Here is a 12,409-nt window from a genome sequence, read left to right on the forward strand (position 1 = left end):
AGGCTGACCCAAAGCGACAGGAGGTGGGAGGGGGCGACGGTGGCTCACCGGGGACCCTCCAAGCCTCGCTGTTCTGCTGGGGGGCAGCCTGGACAGATAGTGGGTCTCCCCCAACCCCTCAATCCCAGGCTCTGCCAACCTGCTCACCTCTCGTCCACGTCCTGGAACAAGCAGCTAGGGGTGTGTCTGGTGGTGAAGATCCGTTTATCGGGCGGGATCCGGGGAGCTGGGGGGACGAGACGCAGGCGGGGGTCAGGACGCAGGCTGGGGGGCACAGGCAGAGGGAGGAAGCCGAGGGGCTCTCCCCTGGCCCATCCGCCCCAGCTCACCTTCGTATCCCGAGTGGATGCGCTCGGCGATGAGCAGGCAGCAGGGCTGGCCCTCGGTGCCGGCCGCGGGGCGCACCTTGGCCAAGTAAGGGGTGAGCCGGAAGGGGGTGTAACACAGCTCCCGGCCGCGGCCTCCACTGAGAAACAAACGCCTGCAATAAGACCAGAGGCCAGAGGAGACCGGGACCAACCAGCAACGACAACCGCAGGAGCCCCCTGCCCCAGCCCCCGGCACTGCTGCCTGCTGCCCGTCCCAGCCCCAGATGCCTCCTCCTCAGTCCGGCTAGGAACACGGGGTCCCCTTCCCCGCCCCACCTCCCCTAGGCGCCGCCGGGAACACGGGGTCCCCTTCCCCGCCCCAGATCCCTCACCTCAGGCACAGCTAGTAACACGGGTTGTGGGTCCCCACCTCAGCCCCCGATTCTCCCCTCTGCCCAGGGACAGCTGGGAACACGGGGTCCCCTTCCCAGCCCCTGCCTAGGAGCTGCTGTGAACACGGGGTGCCCTGCCTCTCCCGGCGGCACTGCCCATGCCGAAGTGAGCGAGGGCGAAGAGGGGGCACAGACAAGGTCAGCTTAGTTTCCCCAAAGAGGGAGCTTGGGTCCCAGCAGACGGATCCGGGGCCGTCTCGCAGCCTCAAGGATCGCCCGTCTCGCAGCCTGGCCCGGCGGGAGCGAGAAGGCGGCAGTGGAGACGCTGGGATGTGGGGCACAAGCCCATAGGGGGTCCAGCACGGCACAGGGAAGCTGGCTGGGATTTGCCGCGTGGGATCTGAATGCCAGACACAGCCCAGTCCCTAGGGGTCCCCCAGCGCTGCACGCCCTCAGAGACGGTACCCCGCCTGCTGCAGGTGGGACTCACCTGATCCGGCAGAAGACTGATTTCTCTTGGGTGTAGTCCACAGCGGCCACAGCTGGGGACAAAGGCCAAGGGGCAGGGGGTTAGCAGGGGGGCTGGGAAGGCTCTGTGCCCCTTCCAGAGCCAGGGAAAGAACCCAGGAGTCCTGGCTCCCAGCCTCCTCTGCTCTAACCACCAACCCCCGGCCCTCTCCCAGGCACTCACTGGCCGAGGTGCAGGCGCTCCAGGAGGGCAGGTGGTAGGGGGCGGTGGAGCCGTAGAAGATGCTGACGTCTTGGGGGGCCAGGAACTCGGCGAAGGTGGCCCCCTTGAAGACGTCCCTCTTGCAGTGCAGGACGAAGGCCGCCTGGTCCGAGATGTAGAGGATCTTGCCCGTGACGAAGGAGACGGCTACGGCGAACATGTCCTGCGGGGAGGGGACAGGGGGCAGTTGGGACACCAGGGGAGCCGGAGAGGGCTCGCAGCGCCGGGATCCCGGGAGCAGCTCCCGCGAGGGGGCGGGGGGGGGGCACTCACGGGGTTCTTCAGGGTGTACTCGGAGGTCATGCCCTCCAGCTCGGCGATGGTATATGTGGCCACGTCCAGGTAGCAGGGATGGCTCTCGTCGATGGCCCACTGCTGGTAGTAGTCGTGGCTGGCTGTGGGGGGGCGGGGGGAGCAGAGACCCATCAGCACTGGGAGTGCGGGCACCCCCTGCCCACCACAGGCCGGGCACAGCCCTGCCCGGCAGCCTCCGCGGTACCACAGACAGTGAGTGGGCGGGTAGGTCCCTTGGATCTCGCCTGGGACTCCCCGCCAGCCCAGCGCCCCCCCAGCTGGTACAGCGTGCCCCCCTGCCAGGTCACCGCCCCAGCACCCCGCCCGCCACACCGCGCCCCCCACAGCCGGCCCAGCGCAACCCCACCCCGCCAGCCCAGCGCCCCCTACCTTGCACCTGCTTGACGCAGGACAGCGCGTACTGCAAGGTGGCCAAGGTGCCCGACTGGCCTTTGCCGCGTTTCTCCGAGGGCAGCCGGATCTTCATCTCCTTCAGCGCCTTCATCAGCTCCTTCTGGGTCTTCACCCGCGCAGACTGCTCGCTGCTACAAGGGGGGGCGGGGGGGAGGCGGGTGAGCCAGCGGGCCACAGGCCGAGCCCCCCCCAACCAACCCTCTGCCGCCGGGCCCCAGTCGCAGGGAGGGGGAGGAGTTGCCCAAAGGTCATGTTGTGAGTCAATGACAGACACAGGAAGAGAACCCAGGAGTCCTGGCTGCCAGCCCCCCTGCTCTAACCCACCAGCCCCCACTCCCCTCCCAGAGCTGGGGAGAGAACCCAGGAGTCCTGGCTCCCAACACCCCCCGTTCGAACTCACCAGACCCCATTCTCCTCCCCGAGGCAGGGAAAGAACCCAGGAGTCCCGGCTCCCAGCCCTGCTCTAACCACTGGGCCCCACTCCCCTATTTACTCCTACTTGTAATTCTGCACAGTCTGGCTTCTCCAGAGGTGAGAGGAACTGATGTTCTGCAGCATGGCTGATGCACAACATGGTGTGTGGGGGGGGGGGGGGGGGGGGGAAGGATCTCCCCTAGGACTGCGTGCACCACCCACCCCGGCCCCCCACCGCTTGTGCTCGCCTACCTGCAGCCGCTGGTGGAGGGGTTGTCCTGCTCGGAGCTGGTGCTCAGCAGGCTGTAGGCGATGGAGCTGCTGGGGGGAGATGGGCTCTGGGAGTTGGTGCTGCGGGGGAGAGAGACGGGGGCTGTTCAGAACCGCGGCCCCACTGCCCGGCTGGAATGGCACGAGGGGCAGGGAACGGGGGGTGCCCCGAGGCAGACCCAGAGGGGCCTCCACACCCCTGGACGCCAGGGTCTGCCCGCCGGCTCGGTTCCCCCCCACGCCCCGGACGGCGGGGTTCGCCCCCGCCGACCTGGCGCGCTCCCACGCCCCCAGGGTCCGGACGCCGGGGTCCGTCCCCCTCTCTACCTCTTGCTGCTCTCGGTGGTCTCCAGCAGGGCCGAGTCCTTGCCGTTCCCGCTGCTGCTGTGGTCGCTGCGCAGGGAGTCCCGCCCGTGCGACTCGGTGCCGCTGGAGCCGTTGCTGTTGGCGTCCATGTCGTCAGTGGCCCGGGCCCGCCGGGGGGCTCCAGAGCCGGCCCCGCCCACGCTTCCCTCCTCGAAGGGCGCCTGGCCCGGCTCGCAGCTGGCGCTCATGATCGGGGAGGATCCGGGGACATCCCCCGGCCCGTGGGGAGGCGCAGGGTTCGGGGCTAGAGACAGAGCCGGTCGGAAACGTTGCAGGCTGTACCTGTGAGAGCAGAGGGAGCTGCGGTTAGAGGCACCGGGCCCCCTGACTCCTAGGTCCAGCCTGAAGCAAGGGGCTGCAGGGGGAACCCCCTCCCCAGCTCCTGGGGGGTGGACTGGCTCCAACACAGACTCCCCCGTCGGCCCAGGGCCAGCACCCCAATGCCAGGGCTCCCCCTACCTCCCCCCACAGCTCTGCCCTCACCTGCTGTCAGCACCGGACCAGGCTTTCGGCTGGGCCACCCCGCTGGCGCTTAGCACTCAATTCACCCGCCATGCCCTGGGCGCAGCCAGCCCTGGCACACACCCTACCCCGGCACACACCCTGCCCCGATGGGTGGGGGTGGGGGGGAAAGGAGCTCCCCATCACACCCCATGGCACATAGACAGGCAGGCTTATTACTCTTCAAAAATACACTGCTACGGGACAAACGCTGCCCAGAGCTGGGGAGAGAACCCAGGAGTCCTAGCGCCCAGCACCCCCTGCTCTAACCACCAGCCCCCACTCCCCTCCCAGAGCCAGGGAGAGAACCCAAGAGTCCTGGCTCCCAGCACCCCCTGCTCTAACCACCAGCCCCTACTCCTGTCCCAGAGCCGGGGAGAGAACCCAGGACCGCTGGCGCCCATCACCCACCCCACTTTAACCACTAGACTCCACTCCTCTCTCAGAGGGGAGGAGAGAACCCAGGAGTCCTGGCTCCCAGTCCCCATCCCGCTTTAATGACTAGACTCCACTCCTCTCCCAGAGGAGGGGAGAGAACCCAGGCGTCCTGGCTCATAGTCCAGCCCCCTCCTCTCCGCTGCATCACTTCTGACAGTCAGGCCCGAGCCCCTGGCCGTTGGTCAGGCAGGACCCTGGGGCACAGCCCGGAGGTGCGGGCACCGAGCCCCACCCCAGATGTCAGCCCCTTTTTCCCCCGAGCCCGCCGGAGCTGGTCACGTGGGGCCCACGGCCGTGCCGGGAGCGCTTAGCCCGGAGAGCCTCTGTGGGTCTATTTCAGGCACCAAAGCTGGTCTATTCTTAGCTCAGCTGTTTGGTTCCAGCCTCTTATTGGGACTCTTCGCCACCCGGCGATACTTAGCAGCCTGTCCGAGAGACAGGGTGCTAAGCCGGTCTGGGTCGGAGCCAAAGGTTTGTAAACAGAGTCGGCAAAGACGCCGCGGAATGACCCGGATTCGCCCATTGCCAGATCCGCAGGGCCCCCCCCGAAAGCCCCACGGCCCTGCCTACAAACAATCGCTCATTTCAAATGCTTTAGCTACCAGCCGGGACCTGAGCACAGCACGCCACGTTCCCCTGGCAACAAGAGGCAGCGATGAGGAAAGTCAACAGGCGGTTACCAGAGAAACTGGGAATGTGGTGTTCGGGTCCTGACAGATACGTACACCAACAAATCGACTTTTTTTTCAAAAAAATTCTTCTTTAGACAGTCATTGCTGACGGATAGATGGATGGATAGATGTGCTCATTTTGGCCCAAAACGTTACACCAATTGGGTAAACCAGATGGCTCCCCAAGTGCTTGCCTACACCCCTCCTGGCATGGAAGGGGCTCAGTCTATTTAGATGCACACCTTTAATGACTTGGGTGAAAGTCTCTATGTGGCTGCTTAATCTGGAATAAGTGCACCCTGTTCAGATTTCGTCTACACTAGCAATGGAGAGAATTCAAATCAGACCAGGGCGTGCTTATTCCAGATTAAGGCCTTGGCTACACACCAAAGCTGCATTGCTTTAACTACCCCAGAACTGTTGTGATTGCAATATCCTGTAAGGTTCCTCCCATTTGATTGAAACTGGAATACAGTGTGTCCACATGGCCTTGTGGGTGAATGAAACTAAGATGTTTAAAAAATAAATAATAAATTGAACCTTGATTCAATAGCACCGAATCAATAATAAGAGAGAAAATTAAAGCGCTGAGATGGCCCTGGAAAAAAAAAAAATTCAACTTTTTCTAAAGACAACATTAAACCTACCACTTGCTAGGATTTTACACACACACACACCAGCTGCAAACACACACAGCAGGAGGACAAAAAACACAACAGCTACGCGCGCACACACTTATTTAGCAGGGAAAGGTGTTTCTAAGCAAGCAAACCCTGACCTGGCTGTGTCTGCAAGCCAGATACAATCACCCCAAAGGGGCTGTGTGTGTCTACACCGGAACCTTGCCCCAATTTAACTTAAGGGGAGAGATTTTTAAGCGATTGAAACCGGTGCAAAGAATTGCATGGACACTTTTCCAGTCTTTGCCGGGCAAAGATAAGCCAAGCCCCCCAAACAGCCCCCGCCCCGGGGCTTGCACCAGCTGCACTCAATTGGTTTAAAACCTGATTTAAGTGAATCCAGCAGCAAAGCTGGGGGGAGGGGGAAATGACTGATGTCTCCCAGCGGAGAGGAAGTAAATTTCAGCTCCTGCCTATCTGATAAGCTGAGGAAAGGAGGCGTCAAAAACACAGACCCGCTTGCACAGCTGCCTCGATTTTAAACGCTTCCCCTGGAAGACTTTCAAGACCCATCTCCAATACAAATCCAGCCACACATGACCCCCATCCCAAGACTGTTGCTTCATTTCCTGCCCCCCGGCCCCACCCCGGCAAGTTACAACTCCTGCATCCTTTCCCCTGTGCTGTTTACTAACACATTTGCTACAAGCGCATCGGACTAACCAGCCACCCATCTCTCCAAAGTGGGCGCACGCATCTCCCGCGCCGGCTTTCCACCCCCTCCCCTGGCGGCGTTGCAAAACCTCGCCCTACAAAAAAAAAAAAAAAAAAAAAAAAAAGAATACAGCTTCCCAAGGCTAATTAGCATGCCAGTGACAAAGGCCAAGGGCAGGGAAACTGGCGGCTGGCACGCCCTGCCTTGGCAAAGCAAGGCAGTCGGAACGACTGCTCCCTTTGCAGAGAGAACATTTTGTGCTGGCAGAACAAATCCCCGTGTGTCAGCACCCAGCTGACCTCCGGGGAGGAGCCCGCAGCCCTAGATCCGAAAGGCTGCGCAGGGGGAGGGAAGGCGGTGAGAACAGGGGAGCACCCGCAGCCGTCAAGGGAGGCAAAGGCGCTGAAATCAACAACGGGGGGGGGGATTTCACACTCACAATGACAGCGGCACGTCTCTGGGGTTCTGCCTCTCTTCGGTGCTGCAAACCCCGCCACGGCCGGCTGGTTCCTCCTGGCTGCCCAGGGCTCCAGGGTGCATCCTCTGCAGCCAGGCACCCCCCAAATGCCACCAGCGCCCGGTGGCTCCGGCAGAGACGCTGCCCCCAATTGTGTAACGCCCGGCGGCCTCGGCATTGGCCGACCGCCCGGCTGATGTCAGCACCGTGTTACACAGTCCCGCACGTGGACGGTGGTGCTGCCACCCCAGGTTCCGGGGCGGCTCTCATTGGCCAAACGGGCCGACCAATGGGAGCCAGGTCTGCCTGCATAATCAACCAGCAAAAGCATCAACAAATCGCATGCCAGCTGCTGGCAGGGCACCAAATCAGATGGTCGGGGGAACAGAGCCGAGCAGGATGTGCCACGGGGCTGGTAACGAGGCAGATTTGGGAGGTTTCCTGGTCCATGTGGGAAATTTGGAAAATTTTTACAAACTCGAGGGGTGGAGGGGAGACCCACAATTGAATCCAAAATTTTCACCCGGATCCTTTCTAACTGTGTCACCCAATTTCCTTAAAACCCCACCTTGGATCCACCATCCAGACCTTGGGGAAAAAAACAACAACCCGTTCCAGAGATGCCCGATGGCCTTAGCCGCTCATAATAAGGAAGGGGACCCGGTGGGGCAGGACCCACCTACTTGCCGGGCTTGGTACAGCTCCAAGCGCATTTGGGGTGGTCGACGGGCGGATTGCAGGCCAAATCCAGACTGCCAGATGCCAGGACCAAAGAGTCACAGATGGCACCGGGAAGGGGGGGATGACATCCAGTAGCAGGCAGCAGGCAGCAGGTAAATATTATTTTCTTTGGCAGATAAGAGATCCCCAAAGAGGCGCAGGGAACGGAGGCACAGGAGGGGTGAAAATATTGACTCTAGCCCACACTGGCTGATAAGGCAGCTGTTTGTCCCCTTTCGCTGATAAATATTTGCTGACAGTGCACTCAGCCAGGCGCCCAGAGCAAATCTGCTGCTCCCAGCACTGGCCCAGAGTCTGCAAAGCCAAGCCCCGCCAGGACCAGAAACGGAGGGGATCTCAGCCCGGCAAGCTGCGTTTGGGCGGAGCACTTGTATGGTCCCCACAGTACACAAGCGCTGCTCGGTCTTTCATGCATTTATCCTGGCAAACCCCTGGGGAGGCAGGACCATCACCCCCACTTTATAACTGGGGAAACTGAGGCATGGACTGGCAGCACAGATCTGAGACCCCTGAACTGGCTTCTGTTCCAGCCTCCCTGTCCCCCAATCTCACCACTTCCTGTTCTCTAACTACATGCCCTGTGGGGCAGGGGCTGGCTGCCCCAAAGCCTTGAGACACCCTAGAATTATAGAATACCAGGGTGGGAAAGGACCTCATCTAGACCATCCCCCTGCTCAAAGCAGGATCAATCCCCAGACAGATTTTTACCCCAACTCCCTAAATGACCCCCTCAAGGATTGAACTCACAACCCTGGGTTTAGCACGCCAGTGCTAGAACCCCTGAGCTATCCCACCCCACATTACTGGAAACCTGAGCTAGGGGCTGTTCTGCTACCAGTTCCTGCCTCAGTTTCCCCACTGCACTGTGGAAAAGGAGCACAGCCAGCCTCGGTTTCCCTTGCAGACAGCTCTGAGGCCAAAGGCCCGGCGCTCCTGGGAGTTCGTTTTGCTCCGGATGGGAGGCCTGGGTCCCCCACCGGATTCACACCCACGCTCCCCTCCGCTCAGCCGCCGCAGAGAGGCGCCCACAGGTCAGGAGCGGACCCCATCTGGCACCCTCTTCTCCCCACCGAGCTGCTTGGCGAGGCCCCCCCCCCCCGGCTACATTGTTTCCCACCGCCAGCCCCGCTCTGCAGGGCCATTATCCCCCCACCCCCGCCAGCCCTTTGATGCAGGGCTCTGGAGAGCAGCGGACCCCCTGACCCAGCCCACTCGGGGGAAGTGCAGTGTTCCTACCAGCGCTTAATTAGGGATGACAGAGCCGGAAGGGAATGAATGCTCTGAAAAGTTCACTGCTTCCCTCCCAGAGCTGGGGCGAGAACCCAGGCGTCCTGCCCCACCTGCTCTAATCACCAATCCCCACTCCCCTCCCAGAGCTGGGGAGAGAACCCAGAAGTCCTGGCTCCCAGCCCCCCCCCTGCTCTAACCCACCAGCCCCCACTCCCCTCCCAGAGCCGGAGAGAGAACCCAGGAGTCCTGGCTCCCAGTTCCCCCGCTCTAACCCACCAGCCCCTCCCTTCCCAGGCTGGGGGAGAGAACCAAGGAGCCCTGGCTTCCAGCGCCCACCCCTCCCCAACACTAGCCCCACTCCCCTCCCAGAGCCAGGAAAGAACCAGGAGTCCAGAAATGCGTCCTTGCACCCAGTCAGCTTGTACCGGAGCCCCCCCTGAGCAGCTCCGGACATAACCAGGCACCCGCTCCAGCCTGCGGTGGTTTCCATTCCACAGGGGCCCCTTATGTAATATTTCCCAGCCAGGTTACCTGCCTGCAGCTCTTTACACACACGCAGCCCCCCGGGGGCTTTCCAGGCGCCGGGGTGTGTCCGCGGGCCAGCGCGCCTTGCCATTGGCCTGTCCTGGGGGCGGAGATGCGGGGCAGGCATAAAAAGCGCCCTGAGATCTTTGCCCGTGCACCCGCCCTGGGCAAGTTTGTCCTGGTGGAATAAAACCAAGCAGAGCGCGGAACACTGGTTCTCTCAGCCTAACCACAGGCTGGCGGAGCCAGCGACTCCCTTTCCCGGCTCTCACAGGTAATTTATTCCTTGGCTGCCTCCCAGCGCCAGGGAGAGAACCCAGGAGTCCTGGCTCCCGCCGCGCCCCCCCACTCTAAACCCACTAGCCCCCACTTCCCCTCCCAGAGCTGGGGAGAGAACCCAGGAGTATCCTGGCTCCAGCCCGGTCCCCCGGCTCTGACCACCAGACCCTACTTTCCCTCCCAGAAACCAGGATCCACCACTGCCAACGCGCTTAGCTTCGCTGAAAACAGCAGCAGAGGAGGGCTGTTCCTGGTAGTTTCTGGCCCAATCCCATTGTTATACGGCTGGTCTTAGCATGCTCCAATGCCGGCGTGCAGAACGCACCCAGGGCATCACCCCTTCTTTCCCTCCTGCCATCCCCGAAACCCACTCAGTACCACCCCTGCCGTCCCTGTCCTCAAACGACAGCAGCCGGCTGGAGAACCGGGACTCATCTCTGTGGGGACGAGCCGTGGCCCTCAGTGGGTACGCGAGAACCGACAGCTAGTGGATGCTGGAACGCAGTTCAATGGATGTCCTGCCACGGTGCAAAATAACACAGATCATGGCCCACGCCCTCCCGCCCCGCTTTAACACACCCCCGTGTGCCAAGCAAGACCGAGCGCTCTCAATAACCTCAATGCCCTACTGCTACTTTTATTCGGCAATCTCATCCGGGATTGACACCCGCCAGGATTGACATTGACAGTAACCCCAGCACACTGGTTCTTCCTAAAACAACCGTGACGCGCAGGAAAGCTCGCCGCGCGCTTTTCAGCGGCGCCGGGGCGCGAACGGTCCTCCACTTCCCACTACACGCGGAGATTCGTATCCCAAACACTGTGCACATGGGTAATTTCGGTATGGGCTTCGTGCAAAACCCCCGGGGCTTAGCACCAGGACGGATCCGGCTCTCTCCTGGAGGGGAGGGACGGAGGCGAGACACTGTTACCTTCTCTTCTGGGTCATCCCTGGAGGCAGACAAAAGCAGGAATTTTAGTGAGACGCTAGTTTTCAGAACGGAATCCTTGATGGCGTTTAATTCGGGCCTGTAGAGCAGTAAGACTTCCCAGGAAGAACCCTTTTCCTTCTTGACAGTCCAGAGCATGGATGTTCTCTAGTCGTAATCTGTATCTGTTTGGCAGCCATCAGCGGCTAAGCTGGCTTTTTTTTAGCATCCACCCATCTGCCTATGTGTGTACTATTCCCCCCCACACACACACACAAATCGGGGGCACTGCAGAATCCTAGCATCGAGGCCAGATCTGCAGGCACACGCAGCTCCTGGCTGGCGAATTGGGGCTTTCTCCTCTTGGCCAGAGGGATTCGAGACGGGACTTTTCAGTAAAAAGCTGGATGATGTTCCCCAAAAAAGACAGGGGGTATTTTCCACGTCCAGTAACTGGCAAGGGAGAACAGCCGTTGGCAAGGAACGTTGAGACCTGCTCCTCCGGTCCCCACGTGAGCCTAGTTACCCGACGGCTGAACGCCAGGACTCCTGGGTTCTCTCCCCAGCTCTGGTAGGAGTGGGGTGTAGTGGTTAGAGCGGGGGGAGCTGGGAGCCAGGATGCCTGGGTTCTCTTCCCAGCTCTGAGAGCGGAACTGGGGTCTGCTGGGTATAGTAGCAGGTAGGGGCTGGAACCAGGAAGCCAGGACTCCTGGGTTCTCTCCCCGGCTCTGGGAGGGGAGTAGGGGCTGGTGGGTTACAGCAGGGGGGCTGGGAGCCAGGACTCCTGGGTTCTCTCCCCGGCTCTGGGAGGGGAGTGGGGGCTGGTGGTTAGGGCAGGGGGGGCTGGGAGCCAGGACTCTTGGGTTTTATCTTCAGCTCTGGAAGGGGAGTGGGGGCTGGTGGGTTACGTTGAGGGAAGGGGGAGAGCCAGGACACCTGGGGCCCTGGCTCAGCTTTGCCATTGTGCGCTCCTGCGTCACTACCCTTGACGCGCACACACACAAAGAACAGCTCACGCACACAGCAAGGCTGCAGCTGCAGGACCAGGAAAAGACACAAAACAATTCCCAGCCCAAACGCGCCGGAGCCTCCCCGACATGCCACTCTCCCGGGGCTCTGGGCCCGCCAGCCGAGGGGGCGGAGGGGGGAATAACACAATGACTCAGTCGCCGCCGAGGTGAGCAGGCCCCTCTCCAAAGCCCTGATTATATAAGCCACTTGTGGCGATTATGAAAGGGGCCCACATGCACTTGTCAGCCCCAGCCACGGAGCCCAGCCACCTCCCCGGCTCATCCATGGGGGGAGGGTCCCCCCATTGCGCGGCTGGCCAGGTGTGGGCTCCTGAGATGCAGCTAGCTCTGGGGTGGGGCACTGGAGCGTAAAGGGGGCGTCTGGGGCCCTTGCACAGCTCCACTGACCCCCACAAGAGGATCCCACCCGCCTGCTGCTCAGACCCCACAAGCCCTGTCTGGGAGCCCCCCAAAACTCCCCCACGGTGCCATCAGCTCCCAGTGCACCCTCATCAGCCCATCCCCCAGGTACAACTTCTAGCAACTAAGCATGCCCCCGACTCCCCCCTATAGAGCCTCCAGCTCCTAGTGACCCCCAACGCCTCCGATCTGTCATGTCAGGAAAATTCAGGGGAGTGGGGTGTAAACCTGTGTCAGATGCGGGGTTAGTGGGCTGGTCCGATGCCAGAGGCAAGGTGCCCCCCAGCGCCTCCTCCCATAGACCCCCAACTCCACCCCCCATGGATGCCCTATGGGACCCTCACATCCACAAACCCAGGACCCCAATCCGCCATGGACTCCCCCAATCTCCTCTGCCCTACATAACCCCCAGGCCAGCCCCTCACTTCCCAGCTCCACCCCATCCTACAGACACTTCCAAACCCCTCCTCCTCCATGGATGCCCCCCAATAGATATCCCAGACTCTCTGCCCTAAGAGACCCTCTCATGCCAGCCCCTCCCCCTACAGGCACCCCTCCAGGCTAGCCCTGCCCCCCGCAATAAAGGTTCTTCAAGCCACCCCATAGCCCTATGAAATCCCCCAAACCCCTTAGTTCCTCCCCTTATGGACCCCACATAGCCCCTCTGCACCCCACGCTCCCCAGC

At 61.4% G+C, this 12,409-nt stretch overlaps 1 protein-coding gene across 1 annotated transcript in view; it reads right to left on the minus strand.

Moving 5' to 3' along the window:
- Nucleotides 1–11,979, minus strand: part of PER1 (period circadian regulator 1) — a 370,577-nt gene extending 358,598 nt beyond the window's left edge. The window contains exons 1-9 of the mRNA XM_075071349.1: nt 11,898–11,979; nt 3,150–3,470; nt 2,805–2,903; nt 2,115–2,269; nt 1,704–1,825; nt 1,392–1,593; nt 1,191–1,242; nt 330–466; nt 148–226 (exon numbers count right to left, since the gene is read on the minus strand). Coding sequence (XP_074927450.1) covers nt 148–226; nt 330–466; nt 1,191–1,242; nt 1,392–1,593; nt 1,704–1,825; nt 2,115–2,269; nt 2,805–2,903; nt 3,150–3,470; nt 11,898–11,920 — 1,190 coding nt within the window. The 5' untranslated portion in view covers nt 11,921–11,979. The remainder of the gene's footprint in view (nt 1–147; nt 227–329; nt 467–1,190; nt 1,243–1,391; nt 1,594–1,703; nt 1,826–2,114; nt 2,270–2,804; nt 2,904–3,149; nt 3,471–11,897) is intronic.
- Nucleotides 11,980–12,409: the final 430 nt, after the last annotated feature.

The sequence above is a fragment of the Chelonoidis abingdonii genome, chromosome 11 (genome assembly GCF_003597395.2).
Source record: "Chelonoidis abingdonii isolate Lonesome George chromosome 11, CheloAbing_2.0, whole genome shotgun sequence".
NCBI classification, from domain to species: Eukaryota; Metazoa; Chordata; order Testudines; family Testudinidae; genus Chelonoidis; species Chelonoidis abingdonii.